The sequence below is a fragment of the Nelumbo lutea genome, chromosome 1 (genome assembly GCF_056320005.1).
Source record: "Nelumbo lutea isolate HS-2025 chromosome 1, American lotus-T2T, whole genome shotgun sequence".
NCBI classification, from domain to species: Eukaryota; Viridiplantae; Streptophyta; class Magnoliopsida; order Proteales; family Nelumbonaceae; genus Nelumbo; species Nelumbo lutea.
Window position 1 is genome coordinate 25,825,149 of NC_142684.1, and position 23,470 is coordinate 25,848,618.

The 23,470-nt window shown below is 40.5% G+C and overlaps 1 protein-coding gene and 1 long non-coding RNA gene across 2 annotated transcripts in view; one reads left to right on the forward strand and one right to left on the reverse strand.

Annotated features, from left to right (window-relative positions):
* Positions 1–1,706: 1,706 nt before the first annotated feature.
* LOC148874020 (uncharacterized) lies at positions 1,707–23,157 on the forward strand. Its single transcript, XR_016105728.1, has 2 exons — positions 1,707–2,058; positions 22,860–23,157. It is a non-coding gene; the product is annotated as an uncharacterized LOC148874020 (long non-coding RNA).
* The window catches only part of LOC148874021 (dentin sialophosphoprotein-like protein), a 53,019-nt gene continuing 35,869 nt past the window's right edge, over positions 6,321–23,470 (reverse strand). Inside the window, exons 8-12 of the mRNA XM_088966448.1 lie at positions 7,613–9,826; positions 7,413–7,490; positions 7,179–7,290; positions 7,016–7,066; positions 6,321–6,902 (exon numbers count right to left, since the gene is read on the reverse strand). Coding sequence (XP_088822574.1) covers positions 6,852–6,902; positions 7,016–7,066; positions 7,179–7,290; positions 7,413–7,490; positions 7,613–9,826 — 2,506 coding nt within the window. The 3' untranslated portion in view covers positions 6,321–6,851. The remainder of the gene's footprint in view (positions 6,903–7,015; positions 7,067–7,178; positions 7,291–7,412; positions 7,491–7,612; positions 9,827–23,470) is intronic.

The window sequence follows — 23,470 nt, forward strand, 5'->3', positions numbered from 1 at the left end:
AAGAGTAAGGGATAAAACATTAACTATATTTCTTTAGAACAGGGTTCAAAATTTTGATATGTATTGAGGCCTTCCCGATACGCCCCTACAGGGGGTGTTTTGGGTTAGGCAGTGGTTCAGGGGATAGACGGGCCTTAAATTGATCATCTGAACCAGATTTGAAAAAAAAAAAGAGAAACAAACACCGATACAGGCTGATACACCCTATTGGCATATCGACTTTGAACCTTGCTTTAGAACTCATATGCATTTTTGTTGTTGTTTGTTTCAAAATGTTGGAAAAATGCAAAAGATAAGAGAGGGGGTTTGTGGTTAGGTTGAGGTAATAACAAAGGAAGGGGTAGCAGGAATTGAAGAATACAGCAAAAGAGGGAGAACAAGGGTGACCAAAGATGATGGTCTCACCATAAAAATAGAGTTTGATTAGAGTTTGATTGTGTGAAAACCTTTTGAACCTAATGTTAGAGTTGAGTTAGTTGCCTTAAAAACGACTCCGATATTGCTAATTTACTCCAAGTGAGGAGTTGAGTCGTCATAACAGAATGAAGGCATGTGTTGGGAGTGTCGTCTAGCATTTCCCTTCAATTCATACATGGTTACAGATATTGCCCCTTTTGTTTGCTTTACACCATAGTTGAAGAAAGATTATCAAATCAAAACTTACTACTCCTTGCATGCATCATCAATAATTTAGATTTCTCTTGAATTTTATAATTTTTCTTTGGAAATTATAGATTCCTTTATTATAGCATGGATGATGGCAAAAAACTCTATTAAACCCAATGCTCCATCACTCCGTGTTATGTAAACATGTCTCAAATCTTCTTAATCTTAGGTATGTGAATATGATCCATGCTGTCGGTTTATATGTTTAAGCCGTTGATTTAAGTTCTAAGAACACTGCAAACATGATCTCAGATCCATGTGGAAGACTAAATCTTCTTAATCTCAGATTTGAACATGAAGCACAGGAGTGAGGCTTTTTGCAGTGGAAAAACGGTCAACCACAATCAAATCAAAGCTATTTGGTTTTAACAAAAAATGATATTAAATGGCCTAAAATAACCAAATCTTGAGAAGAAGAGTTAAGTAAAAAGAATAAGATAACCGGGAACTCAATTACCTCTAGTTGTAGAAGAATGATGGAAAACTTAGTTTGGAAATCTAGCGTCGTTTATATGCATTGGAAGCATAGCACTTGCTCCTGTGCTGCTAAGGTCAGAAATCTCACGTCACCGTGGTCGGAAAGGGGAGATGGGAACTTACCATTGGCATGGGTTTAGCAACAATGGCAAAACACTCGCTCAAAATGACATACAATCATCTTGCTTGTTTACCCTCTCGATCAATGAATGTAAATAGATGAGCAGTATGAATAGCAAGAGAGACTTTTTATGAGAGAGAGAGAGAGAGAGAGTTAAGATAAGGTAAGTTATATGTTTGGTAAATAAAGAAAAGTAGGTGACATTTTTGTCCTTTCATATGCCACTTAACTTTAGTTAACAATTTTAGATTAGACTAATAAATTTCAAAGTTCAAGTACTGCATTGACACATTTTGAAATTAAGGTATTAAAATGAGATTAGCCCCACAAAGTATAGGGTACTAATATGCAATTTACCCTTATACTTAATACGAACTTACACATGTATATGGTCTTACACCAAGTGTTGCACCATATATGCTTGGGGAGCCAACTATTTAGAAGCTAGAAGTTGATTCCAAATAGCCTCTACACCATAGAGCTCTAAAGCTCTCATTTTTTATCTTAAGTTGTTCTAACCTAATAGTCTGTTTGGTTGCTCAGAAGGGGATGGGATGGGAAGAATGTTTAGGGAATATACTAGTTTTCTTGTGTTTGTTTTGAAGAAAACACTGAGGTGAGACGAGAAAGAAATGTGATGTGGGTTCTCAAAATTCTTTGTGTGGTGCGACCCCACTAAGAAGGGAAAGTTAGTGAGAGAACTTTGTCGAGAGCGGCAACTCCAAGCATCACCTACCTCTCACGCCGTCCAATAGTCTTCTCATCGGCACCATCTCCGGCAACTTCTTTCGAAGGTAATCTCAGATATGGCTTCCTTTTGCGATTTCCATTTGTTTTGGTACCATTTTTATCTCCTTTCATTGAGTGAGTTTCCATTCGAATCTCGCCGTCTTCTACCTCTATCCCTGTTCGTCTAGACGAACCTCCATTGCCAGAAAACACCTGAACTGCTATTCAAGGTGTTCTTTTGAATGGCAGAGCTCCAGATCTGGCTTTCGACGTTTGCCTCGTCCAGATCTGGTGTTTTCCTTGTACCAAAATGTTCCAATCTCTACCAACTTGTTTTGGTATGGCGTCTGCCATTTTTGGTACCATTTTTCTGGCTTCTGATTGTCGACATTTTGTTATTTTAATTCCAACTTCCGTATCTTTGTGTTTAGAGACCAATCTCTACCGTTTTTGTGTTGTATTGTTGATGGATTTCAGCATTTTATTATATTGATATACATTTATTTATATTTATTTATATTGATCTCTAGGCCAACCACCGAGGTTTCAACAATTTTTTTTTCTTCTATTGATTCTTATCTTCTTAATGAATATAACTTAATACTCTAAGCACGTATCTATATTTATTTTTTTCTTGGAGATTCTTATCTTGTTAATACAGACAAATATATTTTCTCATCAACTAAACGTTGGAAGCAGATTCTATCGGATGGTGGGTCTCAGGCTCTCAACAAATAAGCACAATGACCAAAAATGAGAAAATACATTTTTCCCTTCCCATTCCATCCCTTCTCATCCCACTGTTTCATGATAACCAAACAGACCATAAGGGATGCAAAAACTCTAGGGAGTGAATGCCTGTTTGGATGAGCTTTAGCACAATGGCTTCTGGTGTTGTAAGGTAGTCCTCACACCCAATGTTCAAAGTATCGATACGATCGCATTTCAGCTGTATCGTATCGGTACTTAGAAACGGCCGAAACACCTTTTTTTTAAGTTTTTTTTTTCAAAGTTTGATTTTTTGAGAAGCTTAAAACATGTTTTTTATTATTAAAAAAGTTGAGGGTACAAAACACTTGGAAACAAGCATTTCAAACCATATCGGGCGTATCGTATCAATACTTTAAACCATGCTCACACCGTCACATGTAAAACCTTGAAATCATGTTAGGTGAAAAACCCATAAAGCCAAAAATACATTTGGATGAGTTGGAAAAATGACTTTTCTAATGAATCTATTTTTGGTAGTGTTATGGGCCCGCGCATAGGATTTCGTCATGGGTCGGTCCACCAGAAGAAACTCCTATCTTCCCTTGCCCTTGCCCTTGCGTACAGACCCTATTGTGGCAATTGCGTGGGTGATTTGTCCAAGAGATCACCCGAACTCTCTAATGTGTGATTTGTCCAAGAGACCACCCGAACTCTCCTCACTCTCTTTCTTGACTGGAAAACTGAATCCTTTATTTCAATTCGTAGCTCCTTAAATAGGAGATTACAGAAGAGAATTCCTTGTTGGATTCGACTAGGCTAGGGTAATCCAACTCAAACTAAAACTCCTAATTTCCTACTCAAACTAAAACTCATAACTCTTACTTAATAAGATAAGATAAGGGATAAGGGATAAGGTAAGATAAGCTGGTGGCGAGTTGGTGAGCAGAGTGTGGACCCACCTTGATGAGTTGTCATGTGGGCCCCACCCTATTGCTGCTGTCGGGCGGTGCGCGCGTCTCGTGGTGCTGCTGCTGTGTGGTGCGTGCTTCCGCGCGACACTGCCGGGCGGTGTGTGCTGCGCGCTGCTGGGTGGTGCGTGCTGCTGTGCGGCCTGCTATGCGTGATGCTGCCTATGACTGCACCGCAGTGCGCTGCCGGTTGGTGTGACCATAACATTACACCCATCCTACACAACGAGCTTGTCCTCAAGCTCGAATTCCGGATACGGGGCTTGGAACTCTGTCAATGGATCAAACAGCTGCACACTATCTCTCAGTCCACCAACAGCATGAACAACAGGGACTGCCCCGTAGCTTAGTGCATAAAGCTGGATTATTTGATGCGGATCCCAGCCACCTTCTTTAGTTTCCAGCTCCCAGGCGTAACCATGGCTTACAGTGACTACACGATCTGCTGCACTCAGGCCAGCCACAAGGATATTGAAGTGTTCCCCATCTCCTGGGTCATATGGTTTGAAGTAGTTTTGTGGAAGATCCACATAACAAAAATCGTGTATTGGACCACGGCCCCGGTGTGCTTTGTTGTGGATCATAGGAATGCACCGGGTATACTTACAGAAGGGAACTTCAAGAGCAGCCTTACCGAAGAGAACCATGCGTTTTAAAATATCCTCTCGGCCTCCCCCATATATATTTCCCTCAACATTGCGAAACATAGGGCTACCCATGAACACAAAATCCATGCCATCAATATAAGCTTGGAAGACAGTTACCTCCATATCCTACCTGCCCACCTTATATCTCTTGTGCACTCTTGTTTCTTGGGCTTTTGCATAGTTACCATGCTGTGGTGCCACAACCAAAACTCTATGTCCACACTGAGCCAAAGCCTTCGGTAAAGCCTCAGCAACATCGCCAAGCCCACCTGTCTTCGACCAAGGAGCGCATTTTGCAGATACCAATATAATGTTTGTGACATTGTCCCCGGCCAAAAGAGGAGACTTTACAGTTTCATCCTTCGTGCACTGATCCTTGGGAATAACTACGGCTGTAGGGGCAGCGATCTGTTGTTCGCTAGATGCCTCTGCCTAGTCCGAACGACGACTGTTTGTGTTGGCGATTCCTACAGAATTCCTTTCCTTGTTGGAGAGGAATGCTCCTAGGAGGCGTCACATCTCCCGGACATCTTCCTTGACTTCACGAACCTCCGTGCTGGTTTCTGCTAGCCTATGTTCCAGTTCGTTGACCTTGAATGATAGCTGCTCCATATCGCCCATGATGTTTGGCTCTGATACCAAATGTTATGAGCCCGCGCGTAGGATCTCATCACGGGTCGGTCCACCGGAAGAGACTCTGTCTTCCCTTGCCCTTGCATACAAACCCTATTGTGGCAATCGCGTCGGTGATTTGTCCAAAAGATCACTTGAACTCTCCTAATGGGTGATTTGTCTAAGAGACCACCCGAACTCTCCTCACTCTCTTTCTTGACTGGAAAGCTGAATCATTTATTTCAATTTGTAACTCCTTAAATAGGAGATTATAGAAGAGAATTCCTTGTTGGATTCGGCTAGGCTAGGGTAATCCAACTCAAACTAAAACTCCTAATTTCCTACTCAAACTAAAACTCATAACTCTTACTTAATAAGATAAGGATAAGATAAGATAAGATAAGGGATAAGGGATAAGGGATAAGGTAAGCTGGCGACGAGTTAGTGAGCAAAGTGTGAACCCACCCTGATGAACTATCATGTGGGCCTCACCCTACTACTGCTGTTGGGCGGTGCGCGCGTCTCGCGGTGCTACTACCATGCGGTGCGTGCTGCTGCCTCATGCTGTTGCCGTGCGGTGCATGCTGCCGTGCGGCGCTGCCGGTTGATGCGTGCTGCTGTGCGGCGCTGCCAGGCAGTGCCTGCTGCTGTGCGTGATGCTACCTATGACTGCGCCGCAGTGTGCTGCCGGTTGGTGTGACCATAACAGGTAGCTTCTTCGAAGTGGTTCGGTCAAAGCAGCTCAATCAAGAAGCCCACCCAAATGGGCCTGTCTTTCCCTCAGCCTCAAGCAGCTTGAAGTAAGGGCCAACAATTGATATATGGCTTATCTTGTTGGCGAGGCCTATTTTCTCTACAATAACTGCAAGCAGGTCTGCAAAATTGCAACAGTCACCACCTATGATTGTTGTGATACCCTTTGACACTTCTCCACAGGTCCATTTTAAATGACACAATCGTCGTGGCATCCAAAGATTCATTCAACGTGCTGATGGAATCAGGTCAAATTTCCATCTTCCAACCCCATCCAAGCATCCAACTATCAGGTATACTAGATGCTGGGACAACACAACTCTTTGCATTGGCAGAAAAATTGTCAGCAACACATTTACTACATCAGTGAGAAGAAGAAGAGACTCGTTTGGACTTGACCTATAGTTAATAAATGATGTTGCAGGGTCAAAGCTTATTTTGCCTCCATGACGTATTAAGCAGCATAAAACTCCCGAGACCTGTAGAATGTGAAAATCATTCCTTCACCAAGACAATGCCGACCTTCTCAACAGAAAATTAAATCACTGATCTCTGATGATACTGTTGATCCATCCACAGTAGCAGTTAGTCTATCGGGTTCAAAAGATGATTAGACATGACGAAACAAAATGAAAATGGGCTGAATGGCCGATGAGAAAAATACACTAACAAAGCTTAAAGAAACCTGTTAGGGACCTGTACACTTGAATAATCATTCTTGTATCAATGATATGGATACATATTATACAAATTTACCTTCTCAATACTCACCATGGAGATCTTGATAGCCAAAACACAGAAGGAAGAAATGAATAAAAAACATTTTTTTCCTTGTGGAAGTGACAAAAAGGTGGACCATAATTGCCAAATTGCAGAAAGTGGTGGCCATGCTGATTCTCTAATGTTTCCTTCCCCCCTGCAAGATTTCTGGGTTTACTGGTTGTCCTTTTGTATCTCGCCTGACACATGATCTAGTAGGCACCTGAAGGTATGAACGAGACCGCCATAGATGAAGCTCCATGACAGAACACCATCCATTACCAACAATTTAAACTCTGCCAAGTGTTTTTGAGCAACCCATTGAGCCCTATCTTGAGACCTTATGCAGTCGGCTGACATGGAAATTTTCACATGCAACTTTGGAGTGATAGAGTGAATTAAGGAAATTTAATCTTTTGTATATGCATCTGCGTAATCCTTGATTCTCTGCTTGAGATGCTGTTGAAAGAAATATAATGTGCATCACTAACCAATAGATAAAATAAAAAGACCTAGAATAGGAAAAGGATGACAACTTGAAATAAGAAGGTAACACAGGCATAATTAATTACGTTCAGTTCTTCATGAAGCATGGTGAATATCTTCTTCAGTTGCTTATGTCTCTGCATAAGTTAGAGTCCCCAATTAATTTATTGATTTGGAAACAAGAAAAGAAAAAAAAAAGACTACACACAATCAAAACTAGCAATTTAAAATGGTGCAAACATGAACTACCATTCCACACTGACGATACATTTCTCTTAATTGCTCCAAGATGTTATAATATCCTTCCACATCCCTTCCCCTTGCAAGTTCAAGGTCATGTCCAAGTTTCTGGAAGTCATTCCTGCATAGTTGTTTCACATGATTGGTTGAACAAATTTACCATGTTACGGAAGAAATTATGGGCTGCAAGCATGTATTAGTATCACCAAACGAGGGGGGGGGGGGGGGAGTCCTATATAATACCTGTAAGCCTCCAAGCTCTTGTTCAAGGAGCAATAAGTACCATATTTCTCACGATACTCTTGCACATATTCCTTGTATCTGTAACATGCACACAAGAATAATCAGCAAAATATTTTGAGCCTGTCCAAAATCAACTGAATATACAATGTCATCAAGGGAAAATGATAAGTTATATGCAACCAATTAGGGAAGTTACTCACTGTGAGAAATCCTTTATTGGACCTCTGAGCTCTGGTTCATCTTTTTCATACTTGGAATAAGAACAACTATCCTCATCAGAAGAAGATTCTCTCCTCCTGTGACTATTATTGGTTCCAAGCCAGAAATCATCATTTCTTCTTTCAGTGATATCACTTGCAGCATTAGATCTTTGGGATTTAGTTTCTTTCACAATGTCACGAGCTAATGTCTGGCCTGCACCTTTACCATCACGCTGCTGTGATACACTGATAGGAGCCTTCTTATTAGTGCTTCCATAACCTTCGACACCGATGACCTGGTTCATTGGTGTCTCATTCTTCCTAGACTTACTACCCATGTCTACTGTCTTACTGAACTGCAACCCAACTTCAGAGTCATCAGCATTTACTCTGGAAAACTGCTGTGCCTGTGAAGGCACAACCTTCTGATGAGGCCTCATTGATTCAATATCATCTTCTGGAGTCCTCTTCCTAGATGAGCTATCTTGGTTATTGAAAATGTTAGCTCTCATGTTTGGTGGTGACTGCTTTCTTGATTCTTGAATTGTTTTTGCTGCAGTTCTTCCTTTACTTGAATCTGAAGTCCAGTTATCTGATGCATTTTGTTTACTATCTGATAGTTTGAATGAACCTTTTCTCTCAAACTGCTTCTTAACCCCCTTGGCTTCCTCATCAGGTATGGGCTCACGAAGTTCACCCAGCTCCAAGTCTGAATACTCTCGTCTCAGCATATTACTTTTCCCATTAACTACCGGAGATTTGTCTGCATCACTTCTATTGTTATCCTTGGGAGAAGAGTCCAATTGCGAGTATGCCATATGCCCATCCTTGAACTTTCTGATCTGTTCTCCATGCCTTCTATAATGTGAATCAGAGAGCATTGGGGCTTTGTCTCCATAACCACTCTCCTTCCCACCTTTTGTCTGTGATTTCTCATAGGCATAACTGTCTCCACCTTGTGTTTCTCTATGAACTTTATCTTTCGATATGGGGGAAATTCCATGTGGACGCATGCTCCCCATTACAGAAACTTCTGATTCATCTGCAAAAGCAGAACTCTTTTCAGAAAGTTTAGCACCTCGGCCCAAGTTCTCAACATATCTGCTGGGTTTATCTGACATGTCTGGAGTCTTCCCCCTGGCACTAAGATCAGCAGATCTTTGACCTGGCTTTTGGATGTCAACAACAGATCTTCCAGTTTGGTTATATCCTTTCTGTGAGCGAGTATCCAAATTTCCATCCCTGCCCACTCTATCGGTTGTCCTTACAGCTTGGTCCTTATATGGGGCTTGGCTAAACCTATCAGGAGAAGAGTCATTTGGGCTCCCTGAGAAAACTGTCTCCTTATTCCTCATGGAGATTGGTGGTTGAGATGAACCTCCTGCTTTAGCCCTTCCAGCAGTTTCAGATTTCTCATGGAAATTCTTTGTGTCAGAACCTCTTTTAGATTTGACTTTGGATATTCTCTCTGAGCTGTCAGACTGCTCATTCCCCAAGTCATCCTTCATTGCACCTTCTCTTTCATCATCATGGTGCACAAAATGAGAGAACTGTTGGGTCTCCTGTTTCTTATCACGGGACACTGGAAAGGGAATAGTCTCTTCTAAAGATCCTGGCTCAACTTTGCTAGGAACTGGATCAGTGATCTCAATTATTTCATTTTCATGATCATCAATGGTTATATCTTCATCAGACATGTTCCCATCCTGTTTAGCTTCAACAATGCCATTTTCTCCTGGTAGGCTAGATGTTCCTGCTTGAATGGGGGAGGTAGGGAACATGGGTTCATGGGTTGGCAATTTATGTTCAACTTCTTTGTCATCATCACTAGTCATAATATCGACATCAACATCAGATCCCTCCTTGCTGCTAGAAGAACCATCACTTTCACTATCACTGCTGCTCCCACTCCCACTTCCTCCTGGGCTTCTGCTTTTGCTTCTGCTTCTACTCTGGCTTCCGCTGTCACTACTGTCACTACTGTCACTTTCACTATCGCTATCACTTCCACTATCACTAGAGCTGCCTGCCTGCCCTTCACTGTTGTCAGACAGCTTTTTATCACCAAAGAGATCTGGAGAGTTTTGTGGAATATCAATTTTCTCCACCAAATTTGATTCTATTTTTGGGATCAATTGTCTTTGCTGCTCTGGTTCCTTAGTTCCTCTTTTATCTGGAAGGTCTGGGTTTGGAGAATGTGTGCACTCAGGGGAACTGGACGAAAAAAAAAAAAAAAATGAATCAGTCATTAAAGCAAAGATAATATCAAATAATCCCATAGAGATGGTTCTAGATATTTTCTGAAGATGAAACTTATATGAAGATTTTTTCTCATGAAATATTTTAAAATACAGTTTTTACGTTTAGAAGCTTCCGCCACATTTTTGTATTTGGAATTTCTGGACACTGGATTTGCCCCATAAAGACGTCGTGATTAATTTAAGAGAAATGAATGATAGAAGTAAATGTTACCAAACATCAAGTTCTTGCAAGTTAACAGAATAATTGAGTGTCTTACAACAACTCAGGGAGGGAGAAAGTAGGGGTAATACATCAAGAAATTATAAGATTTATAGCCCAAGAAAATCAGAAATGCCAGAGCTCTTGGGCTTTGACATAACAGAAGATTTTAACATGAAACTTGAGCATAAAAGACCACATAGATTACACCAGTACAAAAGGTTTATCTATACAAGATTTCTGCCCATCTGTTTATACACTGCCCACTCAGCTCCCAAACTGTAAGATCATTTTCTTTGTTAAGCGGGGTGTTTCCTAAAACTTCCACAGAGACCCTCCTCAGCTGGCATGTCAATGGACTGAGTAAAAACGATAAAATAGCTTGGTGTCTAATTCCAGCAGCCATATATTGGACCATCTAAATGGAGAGGAACCTCAGAATTTTCAAGAACATTAAAACTCAAGATGATGAAATCCTTGGGAAAGCTGTGGCAAAGACCTTTTCATGGCTCTTGGCTCTCTTGAAGAATTTCATAACATCCATGCATCACTTTTTTGACCCCAGTAACTTGTTTAAGATGTAATTGATTTTTGCATTTCCGTTTTTTTTTTTTGTACAGCCAGTCTATATGGGTTAGTTGGACCTGTTCACGGGCCAGGCTTTGGGCTCATCTTTACACTGTTTCAGGCTCAGGCTTCAGGCTGGGGCTGATTCAAGTTTTGGCAAAAGCTAAGCCTGAGCCCGGCCCATGAACAGGTCTAATAGGGGTAGCCTTCTCCACTCTTGCATTATAGTTTCAGATTAATGAACATATCACACAATCCATTCTCAACAAATAAATAAATAAAGTATTAAGAATAAATGTAAGTAAAAGTGCTGCTACACTTCACCCTTAAATCACATTTATAATCCTCAGAAATACCTAACCTAGCACTTTTCCATTTTTTTTGGATCAATATAGCACCTTTCATTCTCCCCTTGTTTACTACACAAGGAGAGTTATTGTCACAAATGTTGTAAAACATTACATGACCTACCCTTCTTACAAGTTCTTGCCATTACTTGCTTTGTTTTCTGTCTTTTGAGCCTGCTAACTTGTTCCACATGTTGTCTACACCTATCTACCCAGTAAATAAGGGAAAAATGGTACAGTTATTTTTTCTTTTTGAGAAAAAAGGGAAGGTAATTTCATTCATGCGTTACTCTAAACATATACAAGTATGCTTCATGTATGCAAGTAGTCTACACATGACGCTAAAGGATGCACAGTAAACATTCCAAGGATCAGTCTTTTGCACCACAAAAAAGTTAGATATGCAGCAGTTTTAACCGAACAGAATTGAGTGACGAAAATAATCATGAAAGGAGATTCCTTTGAACATCTCATGAACTGAGAACCAGGAGTGCAATGTTGCAACAGCCCACTTAATCTCTTCAGACACAGTTTTAGCTCTATTATCAAACAATCTGCTGTTCTCCCGTTCTCTGTCCACACCACCCACATCATCACCAGAGGGATTATGCTCCACAAGATCCTAACCCCTTGGTGAGTCCCTGCAGCTTCTGGCTACTAACATGCTCCCTAACTGATCTGGGATAGCATCAACAGCAGTTCACTATGCTGCAAAAAAACGTCCAAATGTTCCTAATCCAATGAAAAGGTGATCAACAGACTCAGAGTAGGAGCCACTGAGAAAGCACTCCAAAGAGTTTTGATGTCTCTATGCATCAGATTCCATTAGGAGAGTCTTCCCCAGCACAGCAATCCACACAAGGAAATTTATTTTTGATGGGGCATGGAGTAAACAAACCTCGCTACAAGAGAAATCAGCAGCTGCATGTACCAACAAACTACTGTAGAATGATTTGACAGAGCGGACTCCATCTTCAGTCCACCTCCAACATCTTTCATCCTCCCATTCTTGGAAGGTCTACATCTCCGCAACAGTGAGAGGAGCCTAAGCAGGTTCTCAATCTCTCAATCATTTAACTACCTTCCAAAGGATGGGCATACCATCAAATTTCCATGCACCGAATCTGGTTAGCCACTAGAACCTCCCTACCTTCTGCAACGAGAAATAATGATGGGAATGCCTCTATAGGTACGACCCATGGGTGGCCAGGGCTTTTGGCGGGCCGGGCCATGCTTGCTACTTCTTGGATACTTCAGATGTCTGGCCTGGCACAGTCCATGGCATGGGCCCGGGCCATGCCATGCCATGCCATGGGCCAAGCCTTGGGTTAGACCAGGCCAAGCCATGAGAGGTATATTAAAAAAAAATTGAAAAAAATAATGAAGATTTTATTTTATATGAGAGGTATATTTAAAATAAATGAACAAAATAGACAAAAGAAATTGAAAAAAAGTCTTAAAATTTTATTTTATACGAAATTTGATGTATACAATTCGAGTATATATATATATAGACTGGGTTGGGCCGTGCCACGTGCCGGCCTGTGGGCTTGAAAACTCAAGCCTAACACAGTCCATACCATCGTGTCAGGCTGTGGGTGGCACAACCCGATTTACAACTCTAAATGTCTCCATTAAAGGCCTGTCCCCACACCAACTATCCAACGAGAACCTGACCCACACCCCGTTCCCCAACCCTGTACCTCTAATGAACTTATGATGAACTTTCTCTATTCCCTTCCACACCGAGCAGCCAAAGCCACAAGACATTCTTTGTGCCAGGGTACTGGAGATGCTGGTGCCAAACTTTTTGGTTATTATATTTCTCCACATACCATGTGGGGAGGTATTAAACAGACAATGCAACTGGCCCAGGAGAGCAGTATTGAATTGCTGGAGTCTCCTAATACCTAGGCCCCTGGCCTCCTAGGGACTACACACCAGACTCCAGTCCACCTGATGGATTTTCTGGTTTCCTTTCCAACCCATCATAAGAAGTCCCTTTCCAGCTTTTCTAGTCTGTCTTCTGCAGCAACCAAAATAGGAAGCAAGGACATAAAATATTTTGGGAGATGTGAGAGAGTTCCTTTGATGAGGGTTATCCTAGCACTTAGGAGAGGTACTTCACCTTCCAAGCTGATAATCTCATATTAATCTTTCCAATAACTGTACCCCAGATGGCTTTGGAGGTACATTTTGCACCAATATGCAGCCCCTAATACCTTGTTGGAAGACTTTCAGTTCTGAACCCAAATGTATTTGCAAGCTTGAATTAGTTCAATACTTCCCTTGCAGGAATATTGTCACTTTTGTTGTAGTTGATTTTCAGAACTAAGATAACCTCAAACCATTCAATCAGTATCCAGAGATAGCTAATCTCTGCTGAGATAAAGAATAGTGTATCATCAGCATAATGAAGCAAGGGCACATTACCTTCTGAATTGCTCACCTGACAATCATCAACAAAGCCTCCCTCTAAAGCCCTCATGGTCATCCTGGAGACTGCCTCCAACACACATATGGATAATTGCAGTGAGAAATCTCCCTGCTAGAGCCCTATCAAGCTATTGAAGAAACCTGAAGATGAACCATTTATCAAGCAAGCAAATTTGGGTGTGCCAAACATATCTTGACCCAATTCCACCACAAAGACCTAAAGTTCATCCTTTTGAGAATGTAGTCCAAAAAAGACCAATTGGTGTGATCATAAGCTTTTGTCAGGTAATCCTTGCATAGGAACCCCGGCCTTCTTCTCTTGATTCTAGAACCTATAAGCTCATTAGCCACTAGAACTCCTTCAAGCATAAATCTTTCTGGTACAAATGCCCCATGTGTATTTGAGATAATGCATGGAAGCACCTTATTCATTTGGTTTGCTAGGACCTTTGCCAATATCTAGTAGAAGCTGCCAACAAGACTGGTTAGCCTAAACTCAGCAAGCTACCTTCCCCCTCCTTTCTTAGACACAAATTTGAAATGTACTATTCAAACTTCTTTCCAGCACAACCTAGTCACGGGGCTTTGCATTGCTCTCATGAAGTCTTTTTTTACGAATAGTCAACGTTTCTTGTAAAATAGTACAGTGAAGTCATCGTGGCCAAGATTCTGATATTCAAAAATTGCATATTGCATGATTCAAAGGGGCAATACACTTGGGAAACACACACACAAAAAAAAAAATCAACTTTTGAAAGTTCACCCAGGCCATTTCTAGGAAGGGTATTACCCTTCAAAAGTGGCTAAATGTCCCAACTCTCAAGATTTAGTGTACTGAAAACTGAAACAATATGCCCGATATGCCCTGTTTTGTATCCATACTTTGAATCTTCATCATGGCCCAAGGCCGTCTCTCCCTCAAACTTTGGTCTCTGCCTGTACTCCTTGTACAGATTCTTGTAATAGCTTACCACTTCTTTTTTAAGTTCTCCCTCATCTACCACCACCCTTCCCTCAATTTCCAGCTGCTTTGTCGAATTTTACCTCCTAAAGTTAGCCATCTGATTGAAAAACCCGTTTCTATCATGAGCGTTGAGCCAAACAATTCTAGGCCACTGTCTCCATTTAAGTTCCTCTTGATAAGCTACTTTATCATAGCTTTACTTAGCCTCCTCTCTCTGCCTTCTTTTTTTGACCACCAATACAGAATTGATTTTATTAATAAAAATCAGGCATGAATACAACAAGAGGTTGTGAAAAAGGAAAAAGCACAGCTGTAGAAAAGCTGACCCAATCCAAAATTACAATTGAGCCCAAAACAATTGAATTCTTTGTACCCAATGCTTAGCTAGACCATTTGCCAACTCTTGGCAGTTCTTCTTACCCACTTGACTCTGATTGTCATGTGCTTTGATAACCATTTAAATCACCTGAATTCATTCCTCAAGTGCAATGCCACCCCTTCCCCTCCTTCAGCCATTTTACAACAGTTCTTGAGTCACCCTCAATGATTAGTCTATCAATGGCAATCTCTTTTGCCTTCTCGACCCCATATACTGCAGCTAATAGTTCTATTCTTGCCACATTACAGGTCCAGAATATAAGGCTATGATGTTTCCTTCCTTATCCCTAATGACCCTCCATACCTGAGGGGCCCGGATTACCCAGACAACTCCCATCAAAGTTCAATTTCTTCCAGCCACATAATGGGGGGTGACCACTTCTCAATAGATTTCTGTCTTCTAGATGATGAGGCAGCAATAGCATCCCAAGCCCTAAAGAAGTTTTCAACCTTAAAGTCTGAGAAAAGTTTCAAACTTTTTGCCCAGTATGCCACTCTTAAGGTTATGATTTCTACCAAGGCTTCCATGTTCCTTTCTTTTCCTTCAAATATTCTTGAATTTCTTTCTTCCCAAACTGTCCAAAGTACCATTGTTCTTGTACCTCTCCCCAAGATCCTGCCCCTCCTTTTAGTGCAGCTAAAACAGTAGGACTAAACAATCCTTCCAACCTGTCTGGAGAAGACCATCTGCATCCAAAAAGGGAAGAAAACCAATTTCAAATAAAGCAAACAAGAGGGCAAGAGATTAGGAGATGAAAGGCAGTCTCACCACAACTTACACAGAACACACCAGCTGGGGGATAAACACCAAGTTGGTCTTTTCCTTTGAAGCAAGTCAAAGGTATTAATACAATCATGAAACACTTCCCAACAGAAGACACTGATTTTCGGGGGAATGGGAAAGCACCATACTTCTTTTACTAGGTAAGAAGGAGAGGAGGAGGTGGGTACCAAAGAATTAAATAAAGATTTACAAGAGAACAAACCATTAGAACTAAAGCTCCAAACCCTGGAGTCCAAACACACTAGGAACTCAGCAAGCCTAGCAACTCAAACACACTAGGAATTTCAGCTTCTCTAAGGTTCCTGACATGATTTAGAAAGGTAGGAAGAATCTCATGGATGGCCTTCCAAGGAGCAGCCAAGGTAGCTCTACAGCTGCCATCTTTCTTGCTCAGATATCTGACCCATCTCCTTGTCAAAGCTCATTATTATCGTTAGCACATCTGCCTTCCTCTTGTCCACAGATCTAATGGATTTGGACTTCTTGTCTATAATCCTTCTCTTAAGGAGCTGCAGTTTCTTAGCAAAGCTGTGAGGCCAAACCAGACACCTTGAACAACAGCCACTATTCCTTCAACAGATCCACAAACCCCTCCTCTAATAGCCACATATGCTCCAAATGAAATGGCCCAGGCTTCCTATAATCAGCTTTTCTAGAAAGTATAATTGCAACATGATCTGACAACGGTTTTGGAACAGCCGACTGGTATAGATCTAAATAACATTCTTCCCATTCTGTAGGCACCACAAATTTGTTGAGCTTCACTAAAGTTGGAGCTTTCTGATTATTGTCCAAGTATATTTAGCACCCACCAGAGCTAAGTCCATCAGAAAAGTTTATTTGTCCAATGGTACACTTTTTTATGGTAAAATAAAAGAAAGAAATATTTAAGGTTAAACAATTTGCAAGATATATTGAGAACTCAAATAAAAAAGGCCATTACCCAATGTTGGTCCAGCTATCTCAGGTCTTGGGAGGGGTGGACTGGATATGGTCCTAACCTTTGGCCTTCTTTTGCACAAAGTGGCTGCTCTCCAACTCAAACTCATGTTCACACGCTTTACAGCCCGATATTTTTCCATTACACCAAGTAATGGCCCCTACAAAGACTCAAAGGAGGAAAAAAAAAAACAATACGAGCCCCAAAAGATCACGACTCCATTAAAAGATGCAAATCCAAAGTATCCCAAAAAACTGATCTGAAAGAACTTTGGATCTCAGCAAATTCTCTCTCTATCTATATGGGAATTCCCAAAAATTCTATTGCTTCTTTCCATCCAGATACATCAAACAATAGCAAACGGAACACAACTCCAGATAATCTTTGCTTTATTGCATTCTTACTACCTTGGATTCTTGGCCATGATGCAAGGATGTCACTTGAATTTGAAGATTGCCAGCCACTTCTTAACAAAGGAAGGAACAAAACCCAAATAAATTTAAAGTACAAGAAATAAACAGATATTTTGAATCCTTTTATTTGCTGAAAGACAGATTAACAGATGCTAGTAGAAAACTGAAAACCCCTCTTCTTCAACAGAATAGTGAGGATGCTGTTCATCGCTACAACCCAGCAAAGGCCTTGACCCTGGGATTGGTAGAGATATTGTTACCCCAAGTACCTCTTAACTCAGATCTGTCAAACAGATTACCAACTAAGGAATTGTAGAAAGATCTCACTGTAAATTGATCATTCTTGCAATCCTTCCACCACCTAACATCAGGTTCCACAGGAAAACTAATTTCCTTTTCTAGCTTTTCTAGCAAAACCAAACATACCTCTATTTCCCTGTTAAACAATTGTCTTCTGAAGATGTCACACAATTTATTTATGGTCAATATTCTTCTCTCTCAGCCTATACTACTTGCAGAAGATGTTACACAATTTACCAGCACCACACCAAACATCATCTCAAAAGTAATACTAGATCCATCCGCAACTTTGAATTTTGTCAAGAAAAGCTTTCTGAGAAGACATGATTCCTTTCCAAATCAACACTCTATACATAGACTTACCTCTCTAGTATCCCTACCCAATCTAGCCACCCCATATTTGGATATGATCACCTTTCTCCATAAAGATTCTCTCTAAATCTGAAAACTCCAAAGCCATTTAAGTAAGAGAGCTTTATTCATTTCTTTTATCCTTCTCATACCTAGACCACCAAACTTCTTAAGTCTTCAAACTCAACTCCACCCAACTAAATGGATCTTCCTCCATTCCACCCTATTATTCCAAAGAAAACCTGTCAGCAACTTCTATAACAATTCAGCAATAGGATCTGCAATGTGTTTTTCTTCTTCTTTTTTTTTTTTGATCAATAACTGTGAAATTTCACTAAGAAACAATAAGAAATACAAATGATCAAAGTTAAGGGGAGATAAGCTATCTTAAGTCCCCTCCAACATTTCTTACATATTACAGCTGAGCCCAGAAAAGATGATCTTTACCCACTCCTTTTTTTGCTGAAGTGTCAGCAAAGGATTTAGCACATCTTTTCACAGAATGCAGCCTTACTTCTGTGTAATTTGTGAACTTCTTTCTTTCATTGCTGTATCTCCAAAAGCTATTTTCCTTCTGCAACCAGCACACCACCAGTTTGGAATCACCTTCAATAATCAGTTTACTAATATTCATATCTCTTGCCCTTTGTTCACCTTCCAAAACAGCCAAAATAGCAATCCTAAAGGAATCACCTAAACCAATTGGTCCAGAAAAAAGTACCAGAACTTTGCCTTTTTCTGAACATGCCTCCAATGCCTGAGGGGCCTGTGTTACCCTCACTTCTTCCATCAAAGTTAATATTAACAAAGCCACTAAAAGAAGAGCTGTGACAGCCTTGTAAGAAGCTGAATTTGCCACTTTCTTCCAATTTCTAAACAGAACAACCACAGAATTATCATTAAATATGTCTAAAGTTTTAACCCAATGACATATATTGCATAGGCAAGCTTGACAACACACTTTCAATTAACATAATCTGACATCCTAAAGACAGCAACTTTCCCTTCCAGCCCGCCAATCACTTGTCAATTCTATGTACCATAAGTTGCCACATAGATGGTAATGATGCTCTATCTCCAAATCTCCAATGGGAAGTCCAAGATAAATGAAAGAAAATGGCACATTTGGTAACTTGTTCCTTATCTCTCTTACTACATGCCCTATCAAGCAGTAAAATCATGGGGGTTTCCCCAACACGAATTGTTTTGTTGTTGTTTGTTGCAAGTTCCAAAAAACAGTCCCATCTGGCCTGAAATGATATTGATTCCTATAACAAAAATACAGAGAACATTTTCTTGATTGTGTAACATATTCTTGTTTCCAAAACTGAACCAGAAACACACTCCTTTTTTTATAATAACCAGAAATATGTTCTTGAAATACAGAATACAGGGTTTTGAAAACATGTTTCCTCTGGTGGTGGTGGTTTGAAATTATGTTTCATAAAGCACACAATATACATGTTGAAGGTAAATTTTTAAAAACCTAAATAAACTTAAAATAGTAAGTGGGTTGGCTAGTTCGGTAGCTAAAGTCTTCAAGACTAAGCAAGGTGCCCCATAAGGGAGTTCCCTCTCTTTAAGTGGGAAGGCCAGGTGCCATTTACCTAGGGGGAGGGGGTAGTTGCATAACTACCCCACTCCCTATTTAAGCTCCTTAGAGGGAAATTAGAAGCCTCCTTGGAGAAAGATTGTGTCTCAGAGCATACCACTCCTAAAGATTCTTAAGAAAAGCCATAGTAAAGAGAGTTCTCATGAAAAAGAAAGGGAAGACAGGGAAGAGAAGGGAAATCTCACTAACACAGGTAGGTGAATGGAAGTCCTCTCTGTAAATACCTCCTATATGTGTCTTCTGCTTTCATAATATGTACTCTTCTCATTCTCTCTTTTGTTTTACTTCTAAAAAGGGAATTAGAGGGAAAGAAACCATCTATGACCAGGTACTTTTACTTGGTTGATACGGTCCCTTTATCAGGATAGGTTAGGGATTAAGCCATCTACAGCCTTATTCCCAAAGGCTGTGTTGAAATAGCTTAGTTTATTCTGGTTATTTTGTTCAGTTTATTTTCTCTTGTTCTGTTTAGAATAACTTAGTTTTTTATTCTGTTTATGTACTGTAAGTGCTGCAGGGGCATAAGGCCCATCTTTTAAGTGTCGCCCTATATAATATAATATATTCTGGTGCCGCCAGAACAGAATTGACTCCCAAACACTTTCTCTTCTCTTCTCCCTTCTCTCTTCTTTCTGTCTGCTCTCCTTCTTCCTTATTTCTTTTGTATTTTTCTGCTAATATGGTATCAGAACAGTGCAACTGGGTTTAAGAGCAGATCTAACAAGTGTTTTTTGTTCATCTTGCTGTTTTTCCAGACTGAGGTCAGAAAAAGATAACCTATGACTGACAATTTTTTTTTACTTCTTCCTTCTCTTGGTCGTGTACCAAGAAAAAATTCATATGAATCAAGACTGCTGAATGCTGCCAGAGTGGTTGTGAGGTTCAAACCTCTTTTCTGTGGATCATGTGGTCCTGTACCTGAGAATGAAATATATGTAGGTCTCATATGACCTGACTTTACCCTTTTTGGTGCAATGACACTGTTGTATGATCTCTGCTGATAGCTGGTGGGCTTGATTGACTTGGAAGAGTGGTGGACTGTGATTGTTAAACCTGTACAGCACTGAAATCAACCTAAATTTTTATTTTAAGGAACTTGGAGCTGGTCTATGTTCAGATTGTGTCCAGCCTTGAGTGTGTGCATCTCTGGTGTGTTTCTAGGACAGTTTTTGCTGTCAGGAGGGATCTTAGGGTGTGTGTTGAGGTTGAATAGTGACCTGAACCATGTCCTCTGAGAATTCTGCAACTTTTGGAGTTTCTAGAGGTGAAAATGAAACGAGTGGGGGGCTGGATATGATTTTCCCCATGGCTGTAATTCCCTTTGATGGACTAAATTACCTTCAATGGTCTAGGGGAATGGGGAATTAAACTCTACATTACTACTAAGGGAAAAATAGGGCATATTAATGGTAAAGTGAAGAAACTAAAGACTGGAAGTGCTGAACATGACAGGTGGAACCAAGAAAATAGTATGGTGATGTCATGGCTCTGGGTTTTCATGCTGTCACAAGTAGGAAAGACATTCATATGGGCTGAAACAACTTGTGAAATTTGGAAACAAGCAAAATCTACCTATTTGGAGCAGAGGCACTATGCAAAGATATACCAGTTGCAAGCTGAATCCTCCACTTGCAAGCGAGGGGAGAAAAGTCTCTTGGCGTATTACTCAGATTTGACATCAATTTGGAAGGAATTGAATCATTATCAAAGTGTGAATTGAAAATGTGACAAAGATGCAAAGGCCTACAAATCACTTGTCTCCTAGCAGTGAGTATTTGCTTTTCTTTTGGGGCTGAACCCTATGTATGAGTCTATCAGGGTACAAATCTTGGGAAGTAAGGACTTACCTTCAATCCAGGAGGTTTATGCCTTAGTTCAATCCGAAGAGAGTAAAAGAAGTGCGATGAATTGTACAGAGGGGGAGTCAATTGCATTGGTAGTCCGAGGAGGTAATAGTGCAAATGGCAGAGGTTCTTTTAAGAAGGGTGATATGCAGAAAAGAGTGGATGACAAAGACAAACTTTGGTACACCCACTGTCAGAAGTCCAGGCACACTAGAGACACATGTTGGGACCTCCATGGGAAGTCTAAGTGGGCTCAAAGTAAGAAATTAGCATCTGATCAAAGTACGAAGCTAGCTTAGCAGACTCAAAAGAAATATAACTCAGCAAATGTGGCACCTCAGGAGACTAGTCCCATGATACTTCAGGAGCGCCCCCTGGTTTTGATCCCAAGGAAGAGGTATCAATTTTTTTGTGACCATTCGGAACTATATGGTAGGACACTTCGCCAGATGGATTCTGGCCCTACTCCTACCACCTTTGTGCCTACATCAGGTAACTCTACCACTGCCTTCCATGTGTCATCTCATACATCTGATTCCCCTTGGATAATTAACTTTGGAGCTACAAATTACATGATTGGTAAGTCAAATTTATTTCATACATATAACCTCCTCTATGGGAGAGATAAGGTGAGACTAGCCGATAAGGTGAGATTAGCCGATAGGTCATTCTCTATGGGTTTCCATGCTGTCATTAAGTAAGGAAGACATTCATATGGGCTAAAACAACTTGTGAAATTTGGGAGCAAGCAAAATCTACTTATTTGGAGTAGAGGCACTATGCAAAGATATATCAATTGCAAGTTGAATCCTCCACTTGCAAGCAAGGGGAGAGAAGTCTCAGCGTATTACTTAGATTTGACATCAATTTGGAAGGAACTAGATCATTATCAAAGTGTGAATTGGAAATGTGATGAAGATGCAAAGGCCTACAAATCACTTGTCTCCCAGCAGCAAGTATTTGCTTTTCTTTTGGGGCTGAACCCTATGTATGAGACTATCAGGGTACAAATCTTGGGAAGTAAGGACTTACCTTCAATCTAGGAGGTTTATACTTTAGTTCAATCTGAAGAGAGTAGAAGAAGTGTGATGAATTGTACATAGGGGGAGCCAGTTGCATTGGTAGTCCGAGGAGGTACTAGTGCAAATGGCGGAGGTTCTTTTAAGAAGCATGATATGCAGAAAAGAGTGGATGACAAAGACAAACTTTGGTACACCCACTGTTAGAAGTCCAGGCACACTAGAGACACAAGTTGGGACCTCCATGGGAAGCCTAAGTGGGCTCAGGAATTAAGTAAGAAATTAGCATCGGATTAGAGTAAGAAGCTAGCTCAGCAGACTCAAAAGAAATATAACTCAGCAAATGTGGCACCTTAGGAGACTAGTCCCATGATACCTTAGGAGAGGTCCCTTGGTTCTGATCCTAAGGAAGAGGTATCAATTTTTTCGTGACCATTCGGAATTATATGGTAGGACACTTCACCAGATAGATTCTGGCCCTACTCCTACCACCTTTGTGCCTACATCAGGTAACTCTGCCACTATCTTCCATGTGTCATCTCATACATCTGATTCCCCTTGGATAATTAACTTTGGAGCTTCAAATTACATGATTGGTAAGTCAAATTTATTTTAGACATATAACCTCCTCTATGGGAGAGATAAGGTGAGACTAGCCGATAGGTCATTCTCTACCATAGCCTATCAAGAAACCATCTCCCTTCCTCTCAGTCTTACCCTCTCTAATGTGTTACATGTTCCAAAATTGCCTATCAATTTACTTTCAATTAGTAATATTACTCACTCTTTGAACTGTTCAGTAACTTTCTTCCATTCTTCTTGTGTGTTTCAGGATTTGACCTCAAGGAGGACGATTGGTAGAGGAAGCATGGTGGATGGTTTCTACATATTGGAGAATAAAGTTGATCCTGTGGCTACAGAGTCTTTGAGTTCATCTTGTGAGGGCCACGCCTACTTATGGCATAGTCATCTTGGTCATCTTTATTTTGAGTCATTAAAAGCTAATGTTTCCAAAGTTATTGAAGTCTTTGTCAATAAAAGAGTTACAGTGTCAGACATGTCAATTGAGTAAACATTGTAGAAGTTTTTTTTTTCCCTTTAAGAAATAAAATATCTCAATTTCCTTTTCACATTGCTTATTCCGATGTTTGGGGCCCTGTTACTTTACGGTCTCTACCTTCTGAGACTGGATATAAGTATTTCATTACTTTGATTGATGACTATTCTAGATATACTTGGATTTACCTTATGCGATCTAGAGATGAAGTGCCAAAGATTGTAAAAGATTTTCAGCACATGATTTTTACTCAATTCTAGACCGAGATTCATATTTTCCAATCGGACAACACAAAAAGTACTTTCATAGTGATCTCACGGAGTTCTTTGCTTCGTGTGGTTCTCTTCATCAGAATTCTTGTACTATGACACCTCAACAAAACAGTG